Here is a 21,060-nt window from a genome sequence, read left to right on the forward strand (position 1 = left end):
CGTAGTAACTTACTACTAAAAATTAAGCTACCACTATTGAGCACGGTTATTGCTAACCGTTAATAGTTTAACATTATTGATCAACTTGCGACTTAGGGGGGACGGGGCACCGCGTGATAAGCCATCCATCACGCGTGATGGCTCTTAGTACACCGCCGCCGTTCCTTCTGTCAAGCGTGAGGAGGAGTGTTACGTGATGGCCATCACGCAAGTGATGGGGTGAAAATCTAGAAGGGAGCCGTTGGAAATCAAGTGATGGGGTGGAAATCCATCACACCATTTGGGGTTGGTGATAGGTGGTGTGTGATGAGCTTTGCACCACCCCCTCCCCCCTTAGTAGTGACTGTGGATTTTTGTCTCGACGTGGCAACGTTAAACTTACTATTAAGGGAACTAAAACATATATAATTACAGGGCCGGCCCAACTATTTTGATGGCCTAAAGAAAACTGGAAAGTTTTAGGCCCTTATCGAGAGTTAGAGAGATGAAATTAGGGATGAGCTCGATACCGTCACCGGTGTCTAAAATTCGATAAATACCAATAGTGGTAACCCAATCATGATTTAAAAAAAAACTTGGTATCGTTATCGAAATGAGTTCGGTACCGGTAGCATTTTCTTATTAGCCTAGATGAAATTATAAAACTTATATTTTTATTTTTAAAAACTATCGATTGGCTTTCGTGTTTCGTATATGAAAATACAAAATAGAATTTGATTTATGTATCATACAAATCTAAGGGATCTGTCGTACCTACAAACTTCATACATTTTAAATTTATCGAGCCGTATACATAATATAAAGTTTGGATCTATATATAATAAATAAAGGTTCAAGGTATATATATCCCGGGGGAAAATTAGAAACTAAATAGTTAGAAATAATCAAGTGAAGATGAGGAATATTTATCATGAGGGCATCGAACTTGCGTCAATAACATATAGTATAAAAAGGAGGTGGGCCTTAACCACCAGGCCAACATCAAAGATTGGATTAGCTATCAGCTGTATCTAATTAATAATCGATTATTTTTATATGTAAAATATGTAAAAGTTAAAACGGAGGCCTTAATTTTTTGGAGGCCCAAAGTCCTAACTTTACCTAGTTCTACTATAGGGCCGACTCTATATAATTAAGGTAATAAAATCTTTTAAGATGATAGGAGTATTAAAAAGTTAGAAGAGTTTATTATGTAAATATCTTAAAAGAGTATGAGCATGTGAAACTTTAAAGTAAAACACAAAAGTTTTTGTAAGGGCCGGCTCTAATTAATACACGCCTCGATTTTGAATAGTATTCAAATCGAGACATCGATAAAATAAGTACATCACAACTCACGTAGTAAGTACATAGTATCTTTAAAAATTATATTTTAAAAAATATAAACGAACAACACAAAAGATGTTTATGAACGTGGCATGTGTCATCATTTTATAAGCAGTTCATGAATGAAATTAGAAAAAATATATATATATATATATATATATATATATATATATATATATATATATATATATAGGACCTATAGAGCTTTTGTTGTATACATTTGACTAAAGATGATGAAACAAAAATTTGAGTTTCATAAAGTCTTAAACTAATTCAATATCAGTTAATACATTAATTTAGTTTATTGTACCAGTTGCTGTAAACCAAATGCAAGTAATACAGTATAATATTAAAGGGCCATGGGAAAAAGTCATACAATTGGAGAGAGAATAATCAATTGTGTTTTAATATCATCTCCATTAAGAGTCGTGGGTCCAGATCATAATTAGTTTTAATTTATATGAGACTAGCCAGTTGCCCGCGCGATGCAGCGGTGTATGTACAAACGCAACCAGTGTTATTACGTTTGTAACCTCGCAATGGTACGTTCGTAACCCGACGGTGGAATGCATTTAACGTTGCATCGGGCGTGTAACCAGTGCCAATAAGCGCGCCACATAATGCCTATACGTGAGCAACCCGATATGTATAAGCAATGTCATCCATGTAACTGATGCTTGAACGCGCATAACAGGTGGCGACAAACAAGAAGTAAGATGAAATGTACAATAGTTTCAAATAAACTACTTTTAACCCAATCTTTTTTACGTACCTGTTTCGATCCGAAAACGTTTTAACCCAAAGCTCGTTTTGACATGAACTCTTTCGCTAAACCCATCCCGACATGAACTAAATTAACCCCTTTTGTATTAACCCGTTCAACACCATTAGTCGAACATGTCCGACCCATTGCCGGTAATAACGGGTAATCATGTAATATGTTAGTTTTTTTAAAAATTAATTAACTATAACAATACCATACTCAAATTAAAGATAATAAAATGCTCGTTTTTATGGTGTAATTTTTTAGAAAAAATATTAACGTGTGAAAAAGTTGCGGCCGTTTAAATGTCGTGGGGGTAGTTGGTTAATAATTAGGGGAAAAATATGTAACTATTTAATATATTAACAAAATTTGATTGAAGTTGAAGGATCATTATTGTATATTATTTTTGGATATGCAAAGACTATTTTATCCCTAAATTTTTAAAATTGTATGCAGTGTTAGTTGTACAATTTGAAACAAGAGTGGTACCTCTTAAAATTTAAGAGGTCTCTTATTCCTATATTATATATAGTATAGATATAGATTTAGATATAGATATAGATATAATATGTGGTTCATAGTTTTGTAGCAGGCTAGAAAATTCAATGTCTCAATGGTTGATGCGATACAATATTTGAGTTGTAGTGTAGAATTTAAGTAGATATTTACTTATTTAGAATAGATTTAGTAGAAACATTATGTAATTTCATTTTCAAAGTTGTTTTTACTTAAAGTTTATGTTTATTTATTTTTATATTCTTTCAATATAAATTTTGGAAAATAGAAATTACCGGACGTTTTAGAACTTATTACAATAATTTTAGTTGAAAAAGTTAGTCATTGAGTTTGGAGAACTAAAGGAAGCTCCGACATTAGGAGAAAGCCGATCTATGCGTGTTCTTCACTACGCTTTGGAACATTTGAGATGACTCCCGGTTGTGGTTATCTTCCCGTTCTAATTTCTCTTTTTCCAATGTATTTATGTGTAACTCTAGTTCTGTTCTTTGTAAAGTTTGTTGACTTGTTGTTTTATAAAATTTACAGTTTCACTTTTTTTGTTCAAAGTTAACCAAACAAAAAAGTTAATTGATATGGGATTCCATTATATTGGCCAATGGTCCATGAATGGTACAACACATCATTGGTTTTATTTCATATAATCCAAGTATTCTAGTGCGACACTTGGCAATATTTAAGGTTCTTGGACCATGTTAAAATGGCAATACATGTCATCTAGGTTTCATCACATGGTACCCTCATTCATTCGATTCTAAATCTAAGATATCTACTAACAAGCTTTGTGATAAAACTTAGTCGTGTCACTTCTATTCTTGTTTTAGACCAATTAGTCAATAAATGACAATTCACCATCCATGTCAAGGCATGTATTAAAAGATTCACACCACAAGTTTACCATAAAGAATGCTAAGGTTGTTGTGACTTCACATACATGTCATTTTTGTGATAACCAGAACGACACATGTGGAAGAGAAGGATGGGCGTTGTACCCGTGATGAATATAGATGTTTTATGCATGACGTTTTTGAATGTGTTAACAAAAGTTGATAGTTATGTCTAGTAGCATGTCTAATAGTGAAATTCTCCTCTCATTGACATCCAATGCGCTCAAAAGGCATTCGTGGTTATCTAGGTAAAACATTTTCTGTAAGCCAAATATCTCTCATGTCTGTAATCGATGTGAATTGTACCTAACGTGTTACAGTCATGATGTCATATTATTATTCACAACATGTGGGGTGTGGGGTCTTAAGTCTAAAAAAAATATAAAATCAAGACACATCACATATGTATGCCAACTTGCTAGGTATCACAACATGTTGGGGTTTATTACTCCTCACCTAGCAAAAGATTTGCAAAAGCCACTCATGTATATATTTGGATAGACAACATAACACACCTTCTAAGACACATAAATTTTTTTATCATCTTATGTCTTGTTTAAAGATTTTTATTCTTTCTCTAATTAAACCACTTAAGTAATTAGATACTTAGTGTTTTATGCTTTTTCTAGAACTTCTAACATCTTCCTTTGACTTCAAATATGTTAATTTGATTTCCAAATTTAATAAGTAAAATCATAATTCATAAGTTGATGCAAATATTAATGGACTATGTACACAGTACACAATAAGTTACTTTATTGCTATGCTATAGGATATCAAAGGAGCAAACAAAAAAGTGTCTTGATTTGTTATTCATTAGACAAATCGTAATAGGATTTTTATTTTTTTAAAGACGCACAAAATAATTTACAGATACTTTGCTTATTATTTCAAATTATATATGAATAATTTACATTTATATGAGGCGATTGGGAAGGCCGAAGGCTTGGGAACATAAAGGAAATTATCATATTCCTGGCAAGTATATATGTTCATACGACACTTTAGTCTGCTCCTCAATAGTGATGTTCAAAAAGCTTGTGGTTTGTGGCTCGCTCGAAAATAGCTCGGAAAAAGCTCGACTCGAAAAAGCTCGATTCTAAATGAGCTCGACTCGACTCGGCTCGATTTCTAAACAAGCCGAGCTTGAGCCAGAGTCAGCTCGGCTCGTGGCTCGGTCTTAGCTCGGCTCGTTTAGATTAAACCATAAATTTTAATATCTATATATAATAATATCATACCAAGAAATAAACAAATAAAAATTATACATAGATTATGTTAATGAATACCTAAACCTTATAAAAGAATAACGAAAATAAAATAAATAAATTTATAAATTCTCTAGTTTGTAAATGTTATATAAAAATGTAACGAGTGACAAAACAGGTCAAGATAACCTGACCCAACCCGACCCGACCCGACCCATATGAGAAATAGTGAGTTTGGGGGATTAACACCTTCACCTCGTCCTGTCGATTATTGTCTGAAATCAAATCAATTAGCAGATAAACAAACATTTGTTTGGAACTCCGATAGGTAAATAAATGAATCAATCTTCATCGTTTTTTCTTCGCTGTTTGATGAAAACACATTATTTATTTATTTGTATAATACAATCTGATTGGTGCTTAATTCATCAATATATGAAGGCTGCTTATTTTACTGATTGATTGAATATGCATTCTAACTGTTTGATGAAATGTCTCAATGAAATATTGTTGTGCAGTGACCAAATTTTATTTTATTTTATTATATAGGAGACTGCTGCAATTTTACTTGAAGTTGAATTATTATTTCAATTACTTTACTTAACTCATCCCAAATATTAATAATAATAATAATAATAACTTCACTTTAATAATTAATTAGTAGAATGTTGGAACTCGGTCAGTATCGGTTCATTTGTGGCGAGTGGATTCGTCCCTTATTTTGTTACTACCTTCATGTTAAAATAAAAATATGTTGTTAAGCATTCCTAAAGTTGCTTAGCTAGTTAGTTTATGTAAACAATTCCCTAGTGCTAACGCTTTCTCTGTATAATCTAGTTAGTTACATTATTTGATTGATTTGCATCAACAAACTTAATAAAGAAAGATTGTGTGTAATGGGACTTATGCGTGTTCTGATTCACTCTTTCAATAATTTGACTTGGGTAAAGACTGTGTGTAACGGGATAATATAAGAGTCTTAATTATTATGAAGAAAAAGACTATGTTATGCCATGCTAATGCTTTCAGAGTTTCACCCTACGCATATATTGTAAATTTGTAATGCATCATACATAAACTCATGACCACACATCTAGTTGCTGCTCTTAACATAATGCATAGCTTATCGAGCTGTAATACTACTTTTCAGTTATTTGACTTGGGCAATTATTAGCATGATATTTTCATAATCTGAGACCTGTAAAACTAACTGGGTTCGTGAAATTTTTTTAATTAGTTGAGCCCTGTCAAAAAACTGGGTTATTGAGATTTGGCTCAAGAATGGTTGGTTAGATTTGGAGCAAGTTCACAGAACAGAATAAGATAAAAAACTTTATTACAACTGCAAAACTATTTTAATATACTAGTAAGCCCTTAGTTGATTACAAGCCCATATCAGTTATCAATCGCAGACTGGAACGTCCAAGTTTGGAACAACCGAGACTGACAATCGATTTGTCGAACGATTGCAGAGATTTGTAGGTTTCTTGTTTCTCCTACTTCTGAACAAACCGAATCATCCACCGACTGAACGACTGCAGAAACTAAAACCCCTTGTCATCTTCTCACAACCCCGTAAGTTACTCGTTTCTAAGCTTCTTGTTCTAGTTAGGTTGGAAAATCTTACGGCAGTGTGTTGTTTTGTAGAACTGTTCAATTTGTTACTACAAATTGGTGTTTTCAGACTTTTAGTTATGATTATGTAGTTACCATGTTATGAAAATGATGAATTAAGGATATTTATTGGGCCCATGTTGAGTTTTGACCCAACCCTTTTTGGCACGTTTATGTTTTTCCGTTTGCTATCGCTTACCTTAATAATTTGGGTTTAATTGTATCTAGCTGTTGAGTTTTTCTGTTACAAGAACCTATAGTTTGTAATTTAGTATACATATCTACATATTAATCTTTATAATTGTGTACAGTATGCTATCAGTTAAAGCTTATAAACACGAGACAAAAAAGATAGTTAACGGGTCAACCCAAACCCATTTTGCAGGCATGGCAATAAGGAGTACGAGTTATGGTGGTTTAATGGGATTTCCATCACTAGAAGTTGGGAAGAAAGATAAAATAAGGATGCGAGTCACAATGAGAGACAGAAGCAAGAACAGGAAACCGTTGCAGAAAGGACGGAATTTAAGCATCGAAGCGATCCAAACGATTCAATATCTTAAGCGCACGCATAAATCTTTCGCAGATGAACAACAACTAGGACAAGTTATTGACTCAAAGTTTAGTAGATTACTTAAGTTTGATATGATGGCTATATTACGTGAACTCCTTCGCCAAGACCATTGCCAGCTGGCCCTTATGGTGAGTTTGTTTATTTGGTTTATATATTGTATATATGAAGGGGTGTTCATTTAATAACTAATAATAATATGTTAAGAACTGCATTTCTGCCTGTTGCTTTACACGTGACACACAAGGCGGTTATATATATTATAATGTTTGTTGTTTATTACACTACCAATTCTATGTAAAGAACCGGAATAAACACATGTATCTATTGCTTAAACTGTGATACATAATAACAATTCTCAAACTGCATAACTACCCTCCCGTTCCTTCTCTCTCACTGGCCAACACATGCTTTCGCTGCTCTCGTGGTTCTTTTCTTAAAATTTGATTATGTATTGAACGTGCCCCTATTTATAATATTAAGTTCTATATCTAAGTTTAAATCGAAACCATGGTCTAATGCTCACTATTCTTGATGTAGGTATTTGCAGAGATTCAAAAGGAACATTGGTACAAACCCGAGGTATCATTATACGGTGAAATAATCTCGGTTTTAGCAAAGAATGAGTTGTATGATAAGGTTGATATCATTGTTCATGATATGAAAGCAGAAAAAAGTAGATTAGAGGCTAAGACAGAAGGGTTTAATTTGTTATTGGAATCTTTGATGAGTTACAACCTCACTGAGGTCGCCATGGATTGCTTTGAGCTGATGAAAGAGGTAAACTGTGAGCCCGATCGGTCAACGTTTAAGTTATTAGTCGAGCAGTTAGAATCGAAAGGAGAATCCGGACTTTTAGAAATGATTAAGAAAGAAGCTTATAAATCTTATGGTGATACGATCACGTTTGTAAATGAGCCAGAAGAGATTACAATAAGGTAAATTGTTTTTGTAATAGCATTTGATATATTAGTTTGATCTAGCATATATGAGTTTGTCACTTTGTTGATATTAGTTAGGTTGCAATTAGAGGTCTCAAAACCGGTTAGTACCCGACCTGATTAACCGGTTATTGGTTAACCGAAATGTGCACCTCTATCTATACTTGATGAAAGTTACAATAATTGGCATATAAACAGTTTCTGGAGGTACACGTAGACCCTCAAAAGGTAAGTTTCGCAGCCCCCTTTTATCTATATTTTTCCTTGAGGGAAAACCATATACAATTCTTACTATGTAATAGACTATCTTTGTATAACCGGGATTGTGATCGATCCCCCGCTCATGGCTAGTTGCTCTTGCTAAAGCTTTAATGAGATTATATACTCTTAACATACGCATCGTCGCATAGGTCACCGGGCATCATTGGTTTGATTATAGGCTCATGAAATTATATATTAATTCGTATACTTAGCTAGTTTACGAGGGATCATGCATTGCATACTCATTTCCAGTTTTCCACGTGTTTCATGGGTTTAAAAAAGCACACGCTCACACAAATTATACATGGGTTTATACTTCTGCAAGTTATCACTATTTATAATGGTTTATCAAGTCATAAAACTGAACTCACCAACATGGTGTTTGACGTTTTAAGTATGTTTTTTAGGTAATTGATCAACTACATGCACACATGGGGAAAAACATTACATATAATGTCACCATTTTTTTTAGGTCATAGTTTGAAATCTTTTTAAAAACTTATTTTGGGAAAACTCTTAAGTGCCCTTAGAGCATTCAAATTAGCGCCTCTATCTTCGCCTTTATAAGAATATTCACAGTCGATCCTCTATGTTTATGTAAGTGAGTTATTTATTTTGTATGTAATGTTTGTGAGTGGAGAAGAAAAAAAATGCTATTGTTCATCAGTAATTTTGGTAAGCCATTGTTCACCCTCTTTTATTTTCTAATACATTTTTTAAAATAGTTAAGAGTGGACGAGAGAAAAAAATGCAATGATAAAAATATAAAAATATTATTTAATTGAAAAAGAGAAAGAAAAAATGTAATTATTTTAGTGTTATTATAGAGGTGGAGATGGAGGATGGACTGTGAATGCTGTATTTAACTTAATATCACATTTCTCTAAATTTATCTTTACATTTTATCGTTATTAAATATTCTCTTATTATACACTCACAGATATTTATATATAGGATATTTATATCGGTTATGTATAGTACATCTCTTTAGCTAGCGTATTACTATTCGTTAAACTCTAAATTATACATATAGAGATGGAGACACTATTATAGAGATAAATATAAATATAGAGAAGCTGATGTAAATGCTTTTAGAATATCTTTTAATAGACATAAGAATATCGAAAATGTATGACTAAGTGAAAATATATCTTTAATTCTCCGTCAATGTTTATACGTTTTCATGACCATCTAATTGATAGTCTTTATAAGTTTTGCTAAGCGTACAACAACTGTTAAATGCTCCAACAAGTCAACATGGTCTAACGAAAGGAGCAAATTAAGTTATATGATCGATTTTCGCCTCTACAAGTCAACATATTTGACGGGTGAGAGATGAAAAGATTTACAACAACAAAACATCTGTTGCTAGGTTAGTTGATGACATCAATGTGATTTTTTTCTTATGGATCAAGCATCGGGCTAAGCTCCCAGCTTTACAATGGGAAACATGGTGTGGTTTTAATTTTGTAAACTTTTCTTTGTGATTGTATTTTTTTTCCCTTCTTTTTCTTGTAATCTTCCTCTGGCTTCTTGATAGTGTTTTTAGTTATTTATAAAGCAGACGTTCAAAAAAATAATATCGTTTGTCTCCATTCAAATAATAGTTAAAAGCATAAGAAGCTTAAACGGTAGGTTTTGCTGAAGAAATTTGGCGCATACACGAGAATAACTCAAGTTGTTCTTGTTTATGTAAGTGTATTTGCCTATTAGTATTTACATCTAGTGCAAGAAGCTTAAACACATCTAAATGCTGATTTAAAACATGTCTAAACAAATATAGAGAAATATTGTTATGCACAAATGGTATATGTAGTGTCCGTTTATTTGGCTATTAGAGGGGCTAGAGCGCTAGTGTGGTAAGGTTCATAGGTAGTTTATCACATGACAAACTCACCCCTAACTATATGGGTAGTTTGTCAAATTACACTTTGTGGCAAAGGTTTACCGTGTGTTTATATGTCTGTTGGAGACATTTGAAGAAATTAAAACACCCATTAATAATCAATTTATTACATATAAATACTACTAACACTTCACAATTTTTATTCACTCAAAATTTCACAATTTTTATTCACTCAACCTTCACCATTTCCATTCACTCAAACCCCCGATGACTAATTTCTCAAACGATGATCTCGGGATATTCATACCGCCGCACGATTCTGATAACGATATTTTTTCAAATGAAAGTAGCATACGCTTTTTCAAATCTCATTGAGCAAGCCGAAGAGGAAGACACGACAACTTCATCATGCATTTTAAAAAAATCATCCGATGTGATCGCGAAAAAGGTAACGAAAAATATAATTGGACGAAGGATCATCTAGAGCAAATGTTCATGTTTTAATATTTTTGGTTTTTTAGACGATATAAATTGAACATAAGGTAAGAAAGTTTGGTTGTTGACAGAATGTTCAACATAAAACAAAACATAAGTTGTTGTTAATGGCTAATTATAAAGGTAGTTAAACAAGGGCTTGTAGTTCCAACAAAGTTAGCTTAAGGCTAAAATAAATTTTATAGTGCATTAATATAACATGTTTTACGTATTCATGTAGCACTAAAAATTTACATTAAATCATAGATAGTTACCACGAGACATTTATTTTACATACCATATACTAAGTGACAATCACATTATTGAGTTTTGCAAAAACTTAAGTTGAAATTCTCATGATTGAAGCCATAATACTGGATCAAGCTTTATCGGAGCAACCGAATTCGGTGAATCAATGATGGCGGTGAGATCATCGGGTTCATTAAACATGTAAGTCTTAAGAAAGGCAACAAAAATGCCTCCACAAGCTCTTCTCATATCCGCATACGAACCTTTCCCAGTCTTGCACACAAACATACCCGACAACCTAACCAACCGATCATCAAGCATATCCATGTGACCAAAGTCCTTGGCTACAAAATAACAAGTAGGGGGTTTGCATTCGTTGAAGAAAAACGGATGGTTACATCCCCAAGGGGCTGCGGGTGGAAAACACCCGCAACACCCATCATCACCCAAGCCTGTCCCAATTAAGGCTATAGGTAGGGATATGTTGAAATTCTTGGGGATGTAGTTTAAGATTTTTGGTTCAAGTCTATCGGCATTATCTCGACCTGCAACAGGATCTAAACCAATACGAGCCTTGAACTTAAGGCTCGTATTAGCATGACCTAATGCTAGTGCAAATGCTGCTTTTCCTCCTTTGCTATGACCGGCTAGTGCTACATTCTCAAGATCCGGTAATACATCATTTGGAAGTACACTTTAGAGGTTTTCGTCTATCCAATTGGCTGTTTCGGCCGCACTGTCCACATCACCAACCGCGGAAAATACACATAGACCCTTTAAGAGCTCAATCTATAATAAAACAAAAGAATAAAAGAAATCAACATGTAGCATATGAGTATGCCACTATTTTATCATATGATGGTTTATATGGTTCAAATTCATCATAATTTAGCATATATAAAGAAATACCAAAGTTTGACCGGGAGCGACAATAATATAACCATAAGAAGCAATAAACTCAAAGAGATCGGTATAAGAAATGTTAGGGATCGAAAAGCCATGGAGAAAGAGTATGACGGGATAAGTTCCTTTTTCGTTAGGATAAACAATGTACAAAGGCGGGTTTGGTGTATCAGAACTTGAGGATTTCGGAATGCTTCTCTTTGCTACCGTGTAGCTTCCATTGTCAAAACAAGTAGTCGATGTTGGTGTCGCTAAAGATTCGGTAGACAACACCATTTTTTAATAAATTTTGAGGAACGAATTGGTTCAAATGCGAGGATAACTTATGAAAATATCAACATATTTATAGTCCAATTTGCAAGACCACGTAATAAACGTGGATATATATATATATAAGGGTTGTCATCTTCTTGCAAGATTTTGTTTTAGGTATTTTGTGGTTGCCAATGTTCATAGATTATCCGGTATCCAAATTTTGTACCTATACAAGTTTTTATAGAACACATTTTTTATGTTTATATACTTTTAGGTGTGCTTATTTTTCTACGAAATCGTAAGTGATAAGAACCGTTAACCAAACCAAACCAAAAACTGATGGAACCGAACTGAATTTAACAAACCGAATTAACCAAAAATTGGTTATCTGTTATATTTTGTTCCCTTGGTTAACCGAACCTGAATTTAACAAAAAACTTATTTTTTATATATTTCTAGTTTTTATACCACAATTTCATGTATCTATACCTCCATTTATGTATTTATATCTCCATTCCATTTATTTACCTTCATTTCATGCATTTATGCACCTATTTCATGTATTTCTAAGAAAAGAATTTAACCCGAATTTGGTTTTGGTTATTAACTGAAACTAGCGAAACTTAACCAAAAAATAATCGAATAATAAGAACCGATTAACTAAAAACCAATTACTATTCAGTTGAAACTAATAACCAAACCGAACCATATACACCTCTATATAATATTTGATTTTGTTATAAAGAAAATAATGATGTTAATAGGTTGATTGATATTCCTTCATATTATCATTATCATTTTGATATTCGTTGAATTTTGCGAGGTAGGTGGAGAATTAAAGTCATACGGCATACGGCATACGGGACCATCAAACACGTGAATTCTTTTTAAAATGAGTTGTAGTTTTTTTTAATGCAAAATTTGAATATTCGTAGAATCGTAGGGTCTAAATATCTCTAATGAGCTATCATCATCAGATTGAAATATTTCGACAGTACAAATTACAAAATGTGCAAAATGTGTCATGCAAACAACTTAGAAGAGTTAGACCAAAGAGCTTCTATACATATATAAACAAATCATCACAACTTGTTATAAATATCAAATATTTTTACATCAGTGAAAAACATTAGTCGAGTTACTATTTATGTCGAAGTTATCATTAACAATTGCTCCAAATTACTACCCATTATTAGTAACTTACCATTGGCGACCAAGTTTGTCACTGACTAATTACTAACGATCTTATTTGTCACTAATGTATCAAGTGTTGTTGACCATAGTTACCAATAATGACCAATAACAACTTCCAATTGATATTGAGTAACATACCACTGTTGACCGATTTGTCAGTGATTAATTACTACGGATCCTACTTGTCACTAATATGTCAAGTTATTGTTGATCATAGTTACCACTGATGATCAATGTCAACTTACAAGTGATATTGTTAATCACTCCCACTAATGGCTTGCAACTTCTCATTGGCGAGATTGTGAGACCCTAATCTGGGATGTGTTTCCCCCAATCCCCACCAAACCAAAGTGGCGTTTTACTTTGAACCCTGGGTTTTTGATACATAAAACAAGAATAAACACAATCAATCGTATATTGTTTCGACCAACTAACAAAATAATCAGCTATCTAGTAGAAAAAATTTGAGTAGTGAAAGTTGGTCCTTTGGGTTCGATATTTGGTTCTTGCTTAAGTTGTATTACGCTACAATTGATACGCTTTCCTATTGTATGTGGTTAGTCTAAGTAATAATCCGTATCATAAGGGATCCTGCTACTGAATATATTGATATCAAATTTGATTAAATCCGGATACCGATTATCGTATCGAATGCGATACGGTATCCGCTTTGGTTCTGTTTTTTCTCCTAATCTTCATTGATTGTATAAAATTCATTCATAGCATGGGTAGGCAATCAAGAAAACTAAAAATTATATCAAATTCATTTTAATCAAGAAACATAACACCAAAACGTACAAAATGTCCCAAAAAAAATCATAAAAATTTTTAGAAAAAAACAAGGTACGGGTACTGGTACCGATACCCAATACCCAAAAAAAATTCTCTACATATTCTTACCAATATCGGTAGGACTAAGATAATGACAATCAAGAAAAAATATATATATCTAACGTACGAGACAAAACATGACATGTCCAAGTGTCTAACTGACCCAATATATGTTTTATGCAAAACGTTTTCCCCATCTTTTTTGTGTTACATATGGATTTTAAAACTGTGTTCGAGATAATAAGTTTTTCCGAAATAATAAGTTTTTATTTTTTTCAATACACTACTTTAGTTGTTTGTTATAATATAATTTGGGCTGCTTTTGATTAGACGTGTAAACGAGTAGAGTCCGAGATTTCTTAAGGTTGAGTTCGACTCGTTTAACGACTAAGAGCTCGAGCTTGAACAATGCTCATTAAAGCTCTATTTCTAAAGCTTGTGACTTACTTACGAGTAGTTTTTCAAAATCAAACCCGGCTCAGGCTCGGGCTTTACCCGTGTGTCATTTGCATAGTCATTGGGTTCCATTCTCCTTTAGGCTTGTGAGCGTAGCCAAACTCGATATCTGAAGCTCAGCCCAAGCCCACAAGCCCATTTATTAGATGAGTTGGATATAAGCTTGTGCCCGGTCTCAAGCTCATGTAATCACGTTTTTAACAAGCCGATCTCGAGTAGCTAGCTCACGGACATAGCTACTCGTTTACTTGTTAGATGTTTGAGAGCAAAACATAGCCTGATTCAATCTAAAACCGGTTTAAACAAGCACCACTAATACTTTTATTCCTTGTTCTTTTGTTGCAATATGGATTATTGGTTATTCGCGACGTTAATAAGACTTTTAACCTTTTCTGTCGGTTTCTTTTTACCTAAAATATTTCATTTCTATACGATTTAATTATCTGAATTAAATAATTAATAACAACCCAAATCAACCCATTTATACATAATTTTGAATCACAATAAGTTATAGCATAAAAAGGTAGATGCTTATAAGTTTACTAAGCACACATAGACATTGGTTATTACAATATAACTCCCCACACTTGTTCTTGGTTTTACTTGTTGGACTTCCTTTCTTCTACAATGGCAAGAAGCCTAGAGACACCTTGAGTCCACATATCATACTCTCTTTTTGTCCTACACTCAAACTCAACCAACCCACGTCCAATGGTCCTCAACCCGAAATAATGCCGCTCCTCACCCCCATCAAATAGGTGTCTCCCGGGCCATGCCGACATGTTCTTGCACACCTCCAACACCACATCTGCAACCCACCCACAAATAGGTTTAGATTTTTTATTAATCAGATAATTAGTTGTAACAAAACTTATTGTGAGAAATAATGCTTCAAAAGGCTAGGGGTGTGAAATTCTGACATGACATGACATGAACTTCACGGGTTTGGATCTTGTTTAAACGTGTTTAGGTTAGTTTAGGTTGAAATGGCAAACACGTTTAGCTAACATGGCAGGCTCGAGTCAATCTGGTAGGTTTGCAGACCCGCTTAACCCGCTTGTTTGTTTGTTTTTTTCCAAAAAAACAAGTGTGTTATGTCATAGTTAAGCAGGTCATGTTTGTGTCGACGCATATATATTCATGTCGTTGTCGGTGTCTGATACTCCTTTTGGGCTTGTGACAAATTTTCGTGTTCGTGTGTAGTTGGACACCCCCTCAGCCCGTAAACACAGCCCATTTAGCACCTTATGAAGAACACTAGAATGGCCGTGTCAAATGGGCCAAATAAGTGACATCCATAATGTTAGCTTATAACATGTGTCAAATGGGCCGAGTGGGTTGAACACGACCAACATGTATGTAGGTAAAAGACCATATCTTTTATTTTTAAAACATCGTTTAAAAAACAGTATAATAACTTTTTAAAATTCATGAAAAAAAATGCACATTTTAGTTTCTAAAACAGATATTAACAACCTAAATAATTACAATAATCGTATGATCACTTACTTTTCTTCTTTTTTGTGATGGTAGAACCAACATGTTTACTCTTCATCTTTAGCATCACTTGGCCCGTTCGATGGATGTAAACCGACACAATTTTCCAGTGAAGATCCCCTGCATTACATAGCACTAGATTTATTAACCAACTCAACTAAAAACTATGTTAATTATTTTTAGTTCTTACCGTTACGGGTGCGTTTTAGAAGCTCACTCCCTTGGGCTAGTAGCTCTTGGTTACATATACCCAAAAAGTTCTCTTCTGAGGGAGTCTGTTCACCATAGCTGTTGTTCTTTCCATGGCTTTTACTTTCTTTAAGTCCTCGTTCCACTGGTATCACCGCCGCAATGTTCCATACTTCCTTTAGTGCCCTTGCCTTTAACGTTGCTGCACCACGTAGCGCTAAAAACAGAGAACACGGCTCATGGCTCATGGTTAAACCATATGGGCCAAACGGGCTAGTGAAAAAATTTGATGAAACCATCTTGTAAGATATCAAGCTCAAGCAGGCTCGGCTTATTTATTACTTATTAACTATTTTATTTAAATATCTTTACAATTATTTCTTTTTAAAAATATTTATTCACAGTATATACTTCTAAATTATTTTTTCATAACTTTAATGTAACAATTACTTTTATTATTATAAAAATGTTTATATTTAGTACATTAAAATAAATATTATATAAATTAAAGGCTATCTTAGGCTCGCGTGTAAAAGAGTCTTAATAAAAGCCGCAGGTTTAAACTGCGCTCATTTTGAGTTTTTAGTGAGCCGATCTCGAGTAGCTCACAAATGATTCAGCTCGTTCACACTTTTTTCATGTTTACCAAACCATTAGATATAACCAAAATTTATTTAGCTAAACAGGTCACTGGTTTAAGGTTTACCAGTTGCAGCCGCAGCGGTGAGAGTCAATATATCTCCATGGGATTTAACATTAACTGCAGAGCTAACCGCAGCCACAAGGTGTTCTCGTTCAGCCCCCATCGCCTCGGCCGCCTCTACACACTGAGCCGCCACCAAAGTGGCAGCCGAAGCCACCGCCATATTAGTCTTGGCCACATGTTCATCTTTACTAGACGCCGAGGCTGCTGCAGTGGCCGCTGCAATAGTGGCCACTGCAGCCGCCACTCCAGCAACCGACACTGCAGCATGAAGCTGCGCGTTGTGGGCCCGGGTCTCCTCTTTCTTTTTCTCTCTCCTCTCCTTCAACCACCGCCCCACTGTCTTCCCAGCGGACGTGGTGCTACACCCGCCCGCCACGTACGCGCTCCGACTGTTGGCAAACAACGGTTGGAGCGTGTTGTTGGCCCGCAAAAACTGTATGTTTTACATAATTAAAGTTGTTAATTATTGGGGATATGATGGTCAAAGTAAAAACTAAAAAGAAAAGCTGCAAAAAAATACAAAAAGAAAACTTGTCGCTTGAATGGATAATAAAGTTAAAGTCATAGAGTACTGAAGGTCTCACCTTTTTTTCTTTCGGTTCAGATTCTAAAGCAATAAAACAGATCACACAAATCATTTATTTGTCCTCTATCACCCTATTTCACAATACTATAAACAAATAATAATAATAATAATAATAATAATAATAATAATAATAATAATAATAATATTTGTACAGTAAATATGTAAATGATGAAACATGCTTGTCAACAAATTGAGGCAAAACTGAGGGCAAAATAATATTTGTTTGGTCAAAATTGATTTACAATTAAACTGTTACATATAAATTCCAATCCGATTAACCTGATTAGTGCCTATCAATTTCTAGTACATTGCAGGTACTATACCGAACACGGTCTGTACCTGTACAGGTACCTGTATTCGTCTTTTCATGTTTTTAGTATCAGTACCATTCTGTTTGGACAAAGAGTTGGTTTCGGTTACTCATTTTCAGTATTGGTATTTTTCGGTATGGTGTCAGTTCATTACCGGTACATTACCGATCTCGTCCCTAATGTAAATATTCACATTATGAACAATTAACGAGGCTTACCAACAAATTAAGGCTAAAATAGGAAAATAATTAGAGATCTAAAAATAAGGAAAGTAATGTATAACTGTTACCAGTATTTACTTTTGTTGAAATGGAAATTGTAGATACAATAAATATACTACCTTAACGACGTCGTCGTACTCGTCGGACGGTGAGATGTGTGGGACTGTCGGTTTCCTCCATGTGCGACGGGTTCAGTGGTCCACTACTGTGTGACAGTCTCCCTGAAGGCCAACGGCGATAGATCCTGCCACATTATAAATAAACACAACATTTAATACAATTCTAACCGCGTGGTGATCTGTTAACATCACTCTCTGTATTAACGACCTGTAACTACTAACGACAAAACTATTAAAATTATAATAATCGTGTTGTTAGTAGTTCGCGTGTGATGTTAACAGATCACGGTTGTTAGCTCGTAATTACGAGTTATACAGCGATCCGAAATGGAAAAACACTATTATTACACTTTTAATATTAGTGATCTGTAAGTGTAATAATAGTGTTTATCGTTGTATAATGCACGGATATTACGAGCAACAGGATAATAATAATAATAATAATTAGAAGTTTTTTAATCTATTTTTTTTTACCGATTGTGACATGATTCGTTCAAGCACGAGCTGCGAAGTGGCGGACGAGGCGAACGAGAACGTGTTTCCTGAGAGCGTTTCCGTCGTGACGGTCTCCTCGGCCGCGTCAAGGGCGTTAGTGTCGGGCGTGAAAATAGAGTTTGTGGTGGTTCCAGTGGCTCCGGACTTTGAAATCAACGGAGACGGCGGAGAATGCAGAGTTTTGAGAGTGGCGTCACTCCATGACCTGGATAAGAACTCCATTGGCTTACGTGGACTCTCCAGCAGCTAAAAGGTGCCGGTGCCGGTGGTGGTGGTAGTGTTGTACTCCTGCCATAAACTGTCCATTTGTTGGTGGTGGGTGTGAGAATTTTGTTATTGTTTTTGTCACAAGAGAGTAGTTTTTATAGAGGGATATAAATGTTAGGAATACGGGTCGGGTCAGGTTAATTTTTTATTTTATTTTTATTTTTTATTTATTATTCAGGGGGGTTGATTTGCTTTTTTACAAAGTGATTTTATCTAGAACATGATCAAGTAAACTTTTATCAAGTTTGAATATAAAGTGGGTCAACAAATGCGTCATACAAGTTTGATGATACTTTATGAGAATTGCTTTTTTTTTTTTTATCAATGTAGGGTTTATGAAAAGCTGAAAACTAATAGTTATATATATTTTGATTTTTATTTGTTAAGTATGGTTTCTAAATAAATATATTTTTGAGAAATTTGAGTTTTCTGATCCAACTAGATTCATCCTATAGTCAAGTTTTATGTTAAAATGTTAAAATTTAAGCTCATTAGTTTATAGTAATGGTTTTCTTTACCGTTTAAACACAACCAAAGTGACTAGTTTGGTGATTTTAAGGTTAATACGGTTCACTTTGTTTGGGGTTTAATGTTTGTTAAAGGTTTGATTGGACTCGGCTATATAAACGTTTCTAACGGTTTAACAGTCTAAGCGACAGTTTGGTTGGAACATGTAATCGAATATCATTTAACCTTTATTATGCTTATTTTTTTTTTTGAATATATGAATATATTTTTATTATATATGTGACTTGGGTTAATCGTTTTAAGAGTTTGAGTGCAAACTAATAATTTTGAGAAAAAACTTTTATAATTTTAACATCGTTAGTCCGATCAACCCGCTAAACAAATCCAACTAAGTTTTTGTTAATGGAAATCATAGGTAGTGCCTTGATGGTTTAGTATATTTGTTTCGAAATTCAACCAAAATGATACGTTTTAGACCTTTGGTTGTTTCTGAGCCATGTACATCCGATTTGGGTTGCTTTTCTTTTTATTATGTTTGTTTACTCTTTATAAACTCTAGTATTGAATAAAAGAAAAGGTTATGACTTCAAATAACTAGCCTTTTGTTATATTTCACAATAAAAAACCAAAAATATAACTTTTCTTTTTTTTTTTTTATGACACAAAGACACAAACTTACTTGATATTTTATGACTTTGATATTTTTACGACCAAGTTAAAAGAATTTGATATTTTTCTAACAAAAGTACTCTTTACATATTTGACGAAATCATGTAAATATGTAATATCGGATTTAGTAGTAAGTAATAATATATATTTATTATATATTAAATTATTACCAACCCAACATTTGCATTTCATTATTGTACGGTTGGCCTTGATTGGCTAATGAGAAGGGACCCACCGGTTTAACTAAGATTTACAAGGCATTTTTAGGATATAGTTTTTAAAGGCACATGTTGTTGTCTCATTATTACACCCGCTACATGAATGTGTCTTTAACTATATATTATTGCAATTAGTAATTTGGCTCCATTACAGCCTATTTAATTATAAATTGTTTCTTTCCTTCTAAAGAATTTAATATGTCATAAAATAATAATATTTAACTTATGTAAAGTATATTCTTTTTAAAATGACTAAGCCACACTCTTTTTATGCTACTTCTAAATCTACATTTTTTTTATCTAACTAAAATACTCCATCACTTGTGTTGTGAAGGATCACCGTTGTGTACAACTGTACATAGTTTGAAACAATTAGGTTACAGATACTTTCGTCTAAAATCACATATATTAAAGATATTAATATCATATTTTCGAAGATTACATTAAATAATTTGTGTTAGAAATGAACTATTTACACATCTAACTAGAAGTACAAAAATTTGCTCCCGAGCAATATGATACTTTTTAGCCTAAAGATTAAAAGTGTGGTAGTGAAAAGTGTTAGAAGATGCATAACAAAGTAATTACAACAAGAACACGAGTTCTCGGTATATCCATCAAGTGTTATAAGAAACTAACAATAATACAACATCAGTAGAAAAGACAAAAAACTGATAAATCATTGAATTTTAGTAAACAAATATGGCCATGCCGTTGTAAGTAAAATATGAGTCATGTTTGATCAATTGATATGATCAAACGACAAAGTGTCATTGTTCAAGCATGGACTGCGAATGGGCAACCTCAAACATGTTAAGGCTCAAGCATGCAAATGAACACAAGACACCGTGAACCAAACCTACTTATATTTGGATCATCTAACATCTAAAACATATATTGTTTGGCCATATTATCACATGTGTATATATGAACCAGTCATAACACTTCGTGTATAGTTCTAGGAATACACGTCATAAGATCCAACATAAAAAACCTGACACTTAACTAAAAAGGTT

General features: G+C 33.7%; 1 protein-coding gene and 2 pseudogenes across 3 annotated transcripts; 1 reads left to right on the forward strand and 2 right to left on the reverse strand.

The window, feature by feature from the left end:
• The first annotated feature begins 6,115 nt into the window (after positions 1-6,115).
• Positions 6,116-7,853, forward strand: LOC143636224 (protein THYLAKOID ASSEMBLY 8, chloroplastic-like). Its single transcript, XM_077103875.1, has 3 exons — positions 6,116-6,278; positions 6,703-7,019; positions 7,429-7,853. Exons 2-3 carry the CDS (start codon positions 6,705-6,707, stop codon positions 7,828-7,830), a joined length of 717 nt encoding a protein of 238 aa, XP_076959990.1. The 5' UTR covers positions 6,116-6,278; positions 6,703-6,704; the 3' UTR covers positions 7,831-7,853.
• A 2,911-nt stretch (positions 7,854-10,764) lies between these two features.
• Positions 10,765-11,947, reverse strand: LOC143636225 (chlorophyllase-1-like; annotated as a pseudogene). Its single transcript, XR_013154200.1, has 2 exons — positions 11,569-11,947; positions 10,765-11,448 (listed from the first exon to the last, which is right to left on the reverse strand). The product of XR_013154200.1 is annotated as a chlorophyllase-1-like (transcript).
• Positions 11,948-14,754: 2,807 nt separating this feature from the next.
• LOC143636226 (VAN3-binding protein-like) lies at positions 14,755-18,735 on the reverse strand (annotated as a pseudogene). The gene is made up of 6 exons (XR_013154201.1): positions 18,402-18,735; positions 17,928-18,052; positions 16,691-17,123; positions 15,986-16,201; positions 15,808-15,915; positions 14,755-15,106 (listed from the first exon to the last, which is right to left on the reverse strand). The product of XR_013154201.1 is annotated as a VAN3-binding protein-like (transcript).
• Positions 18,736-21,060: the final 2,325 nt, after the last annotated feature.

This window comes from Bidens hawaiensis, unplaced genomic scaffold (genome assembly GCF_021521415.1).
Source record: "Bidens hawaiensis isolate Kalapana, Puna unplaced genomic scaffold, B.hawaiensis_p1.1 tig00007840_1, whole genome shotgun sequence".
NCBI lineage: Eukaryota > Viridiplantae > Streptophyta > Magnoliopsida > Asterales > Asteraceae > Bidens > Bidens hawaiensis.

What these genes read in the sequence shown, in the direction of transcription:
- LOC143636224 (XM_077103875.1), top strand. Translation starts at nt 6,705, where the DNA reads ATGGCAATAAGGAGTACGAGTTATGGTGGTTTAATGGGATTTCCATCA. An exon ending in ATTGCCAGCTGGCCCTTATG is followed by an intron (nt 7,020 to 7,428) that starts GTGAGTTTGTTT and finishes TTCTTGATGTAG; the next exon opens with GTATTTGCAGAGATTCAAAA.